Raw genomic sequence first — 4,566 nt, forward strand, 5'->3', positions numbered from 1 at the left:
ATTAGAGGTACAGCTGACACTTTTCCCCCTTGGGTTTCAATTTTTAAAATGGGGACACACCAAGTTGTTGGGAAGTATTTGTTCAATGGATGCTGACCTACTCTCTTGGATAATAGCACAAGTGTTGTCATAACTATGCTGTACAATTTTAAAAACCGTTTAGAGCACTATAGCAGAAGTAAATGACAAAGTCCCTGTCTTCAGTGAGTTTATAACTTGCATGTGAGAAAAAAGAAGCCTCTAAATGTCTAGAAGTGTTTCCAATCTGGTCTATTAATATGGACTGTTTAACATTTCTATGTTTTGTATAATTTGCATTAATTTGTTAAACCATTATTATTTTTCAATAGATAATTTATTTACCTAACTCCCACCTCAAAAGCCACACCACACCTCTGTCTAGTTTCTCTACCAAGAGGTAACCAATATTACCAAATTTATATGTATCTTTCTAGAACAGTCTATGAATCTACAACTAAGTATAAATATTTTTCTTTTACCATTTATTTGGAGACATGATGCCATACTATGCACATTGTGCTACACCTTGTTTTTTGCACTTACAATAGATCTTTCCACATTAGCACATGCAGAGCATATTTGTTCTTTTGTTATTGTATTTTACTTTTGCTTTTTTATTAGTGTGCTATATTCCATTGTGTGGGTGCACTTTAATTTATTGAACCAGTAAGGTTGCTTTTAATATTTTATTCTTGCAAATAGTTCTGAAAAAAAAAAAAACACTAAAACTATTTTTCACCCCGGGTCAATTTTATCCTATGCTTTTTAATCAGTACTTTAGGTAGGGAAAGGAGAGAGAATGGGGTTCAGATCCATTGCATTACTTTTTCCTTTCTTCACACCTCAAAGTTAACTCATTTTCCCCTAAGGTAAGTCATCTACAGTAATGTATTTCTTTTTTAAAAAATTTATTTATTTATTATAAAGATGTAGGGTACAATTCAGGTTTAGCTATACAAACATTGATCATGCAGGTACCCTTGCTGATGAGTTATACCCCTCCCTCCCCTAGCAGTTTTCCCCAACTGCCAGTCCCACCCCCTCTTCCCCTGACAGTTGTCTGCTACTGCCAATTACTTTCTTATAGCAGTATATGCACATGTATGTTTGTTGCAATTCTATTCACAATAGCAAAAACATGGAACCAACAGTGTTGCCCATCAATGCTGGACTAGATTTAAAAAAATGTGGTACATATACACAATGGAATATTATGCAGCCATAAAGAAGGACAAATATATGGACTTTGCAAGAAATTGGATGGATTTGGAGTCGATCATACTCAGTGATTTATCACAGAAACAAAGAACTGAGTTCCCTATGTTCTCACTCATAAGGTGACCTTGAACAATTATAATGCTATAAGAAAGTACAGTCATGTCTTTCATGGCCCAAGAAAGCCAGTTTGGGAACTCCAAGATTCTGGGTTCTCTTCAGTTAATGGAAAGACTGTGGATTTGGCAATAGGCAAGTCTTAGGATCAAATTTAAATTCTGATTTTGCTACTGTCTAAGTGGATCACCTTGAGTAAGTGAATTAATCTTTGAGTGTCAGTTGTGATATCAGTAAAATGAGAATAATAACAGTAGCTACCTCACAGTATTGTTGTGAGGATTCAGCACAATAATCCATGCAAAGGACTTAGCATAGTGCCTGACACCTACAAAATGTTTAACAACATTTACAGGAATATGAAAGCTTAACATGCTTTTGGTTCATTAATGTGGAGAAAGTTGATGGAACAAAGGAAAACTCATCAATTTTACAGTAACTTTTCTTGACACTGTAGAAAGATTTATACTTTGGGTTTTCAGAAGGTGCAATAGCCACTAAAAAGTTCAAACTTTCTGCATCCCTCACTTAACCAATTTTCTCAGAGCTACCTTCACATCCTTATTCCTTAGAGTGTAAATAATAGGGTTGAGGGCAGGGGTAAGCACTGTATACAGAAGGGAAAGCAATTTTAATAAGTCTTTATACTGAGGCCTTGATGGGAAGCCATAGACAATGCCTAGTGTTCCATAATAGAGACTGACCACTGTCAGGTGGGAGGAACAGGTGGAGAAGGCCCGCTGCTTCCCTGTGGCAGAAGGAGCTCTCAGAATGGTGGTGACGATGCAAGTATAAGAAGCCAGGGTCAGCAAGAAGGGACCGAGGGCAAACAAAGAGGTGCATATAAAAGAGGTCATCTCAACTGCTTGAGTGTTAGTGCAAGTCAGTTTCATGATGGGCTTCAAATCACAGAAGAAGTGATCAATCACGTTAACTGAACAGAATGTTAAGCGAAAAATAAAAACCATGAGGAGGATGGGGGCCAGAAAACCAGCCATCCACGAGGCACCAGCAAGCTGTAAGCAACCCCAGTGATCCATGATGCTGTCGTAGTGCAGTGGGTTACAGATGGCTATGTAACGATCATAAGACATTACAGCCAGGAAGAAGCATTCTGTAGCTACCTGGAAAGCAAAAAAGTAAAACTGACAAGCACAGGCTGGGAAGGAAATAGTCACATGAGCTGATAGCAATGTTCTCAGCAACATGGGTTCAATGGTACTGGTGTAGCCAATCTCTAGGAGGGAGAAGTGACCAAGAAAAAAATACATGGGTGTGTGAAGGGAATGATCAGCTGACACAACAATTAGGATCACAATGTTGCCCGTGAGAGTCATCACATAGATGACCAGAAATATCCAGAAAAGAAGAAACTGAAGGCCATGGAGATCTCCAAAACCCAAAAGGATAATTTCTGAAATTTGAGTTGTATTTCCTTCTTCATTTCCAGCCATAATTTGGATCTAAAAAAAAATTGAAAAATAACCATTCATCTAATACTATTTTTAGAAAAAAAAATCAAACTGCTTAGAGGTTTCATACGTACTAAACATAATTGGCTTCTTTCTGGAAGTTCAGAATTCTTAAACTTAATTAATAAATTTGACCACAGTCCCCCCGGGGTCATTTGAAACGTTAATCCATAACTTCAATTATCCCGTCATGTTTAGAATGTATAGACTCTTAAAGCTGTGACAATGAGACATAAATGTGCACATTTTTCCAATATTCATTTTGAAAAATAGAGAAGAAATGTTCAATAGTTGGACATTTTACTCTGGTTGCTTCGAATGTGGCTACTGGTGTTATCATCAGTAATAAATATTCCTAATCACCCATGTATAAATTTCATAAGAACTCTGATCAAATCTGTTTCCTGTTTTAGAAATTTCATCTCAATTGCATTATATGCATTATATTTCATCATAACAAAGGATGTCTAATTTTAAAAACTTATTTGAGAGCAAGTTCCTTAAACCTTAATAGAGAAGGTAGAGTAGAGCAAGGATAAGCTATTGATAGTGGAGCAAATGTATGATATAATGGAAGAAGACATACCTGAATTCAAATCTTAGCTTTGCCACTTACTGACTGTGTGCTCTGGAGCAAGCCACATCATTTCTTTAACAATCAATTTCCTCATCTATAGGATAGAATTTTAATTATGTGTAATATGTTTTATAAAAAAATAGAAATGTCAATATATTTTTAACAAGTCAGGAATACTCTCTATGTTTTATGGAGTTAACATTCAAGTGGGAGTGGAGGACTGAAAACAAAGAAATAGACCTGTAAAGAATTTTGAGTTATTTACTGTGAATGTAACAAACAAGGAGCCCAAATAGAAAATATGCTCTGTGTGTGTGTGTGTGTGTGTGTGTGTGTGTGTGTGTGTGTGGTGTGTGTGTGCACGTACGTGCATTTGGGAGCATGATATTTTGGTTGAGATGGTGAAGAAAAGACTAAAAAAATTGAGACCTAAAAAAATGAGGAGATAATAATGCAAGAGTTAGGAGTGGGATGAGAGAGATCATTCTAGCCCAAGGGAACAGGCAGAAAGATTGACTGTTATAAAAACTATGAGAAAAAAAAAGACCAAAATATGACAGAGAAAGAGGGATAGGGGGGTGAGATAGAGAGCTCGATGGAGATGGAGATGGAGATGGAGACAGAGAGAGAGAGAGAAAAGAGAGAGAGAGAGAGAGAATGAATGAATGAATGAATGAATGAATGAATGAATGAATGAATACAAGAAAGGGCCAGATCATTCAGGTCCTTGTAAGCCCATGTTATAGAATTTAGATTTTTAAGTACTATAGGAATCCCCTGGAGGGTGTTAAGCAGCAGTGATCAAATTTACAGCTTAAAATCATTTTTGCTGCTATGTATTAAATTGATTAGAGGGAGAACTTCATAGACAAAATGAGACAATTAAGAGACTATTTCAGTGAACCAGGTGAGAGATAATAGTAAACCTGAATAAGGTGGTTGCAGACAAGATAAAGAGAAGGCAGGCTCAAGATACATTTTGGAGGTAGAAATGTCAGGACTTACTGACATATTATATATGAAGAGTAATGAAAAATGAACGATCAGCGAAGACTCATGAGTTTCCAGTTGAGTAACTGGTAACATTTACTTCTATGGTAAAGATTATGTGGACAGAAAGTTTAGGGGAGATGTAAGTTCAAGTTGTCTTAAGTTTAGAATGCA

At 36.4% G+C, this 4,566-nt stretch overlaps 1 protein-coding gene across 1 annotated transcript; it reads right to left on the reverse strand.

Annotated features, from left to right (window-relative positions):
- Nucleotides 1–1,877: 1,877 nt before the first annotated feature.
- On the reverse strand, nt 1,878–2,807 carry LOC103269500 (olfactory receptor 10A4-like). The gene has a single exon (XM_008067073.1). It carries the CDS (start codon nt 2,805–2,807, stop codon nt 1,878–1,880), a length of 930 nt encoding a protein of 309 aa, XP_008065264.1.
- Nucleotides 2,808–4,566: the final 1,759 nt, after the last annotated feature.

Source organism: Carlito syrichta, unplaced genomic scaffold, assembly GCF_000164805.1.
Source record: "Carlito syrichta isolate Samal-C Ts95f unplaced genomic scaffold, Tarsius_syrichta-2.0.1 Scaffold309280, whole genome shotgun sequence".
NCBI lineage: Eukaryota > Metazoa > Chordata > Mammalia > Primates > Tarsiidae > Carlito > Carlito syrichta.

Excerpts from the sequence above, each read along its gene's own strand:
- LOC103269500 (XM_008067073.1), bottom strand. The coding sequence starts at position 2,807 with ATGGCTGGAAATGAAGAAGGAAATACAACTCAAATTTCAGAAATTATC.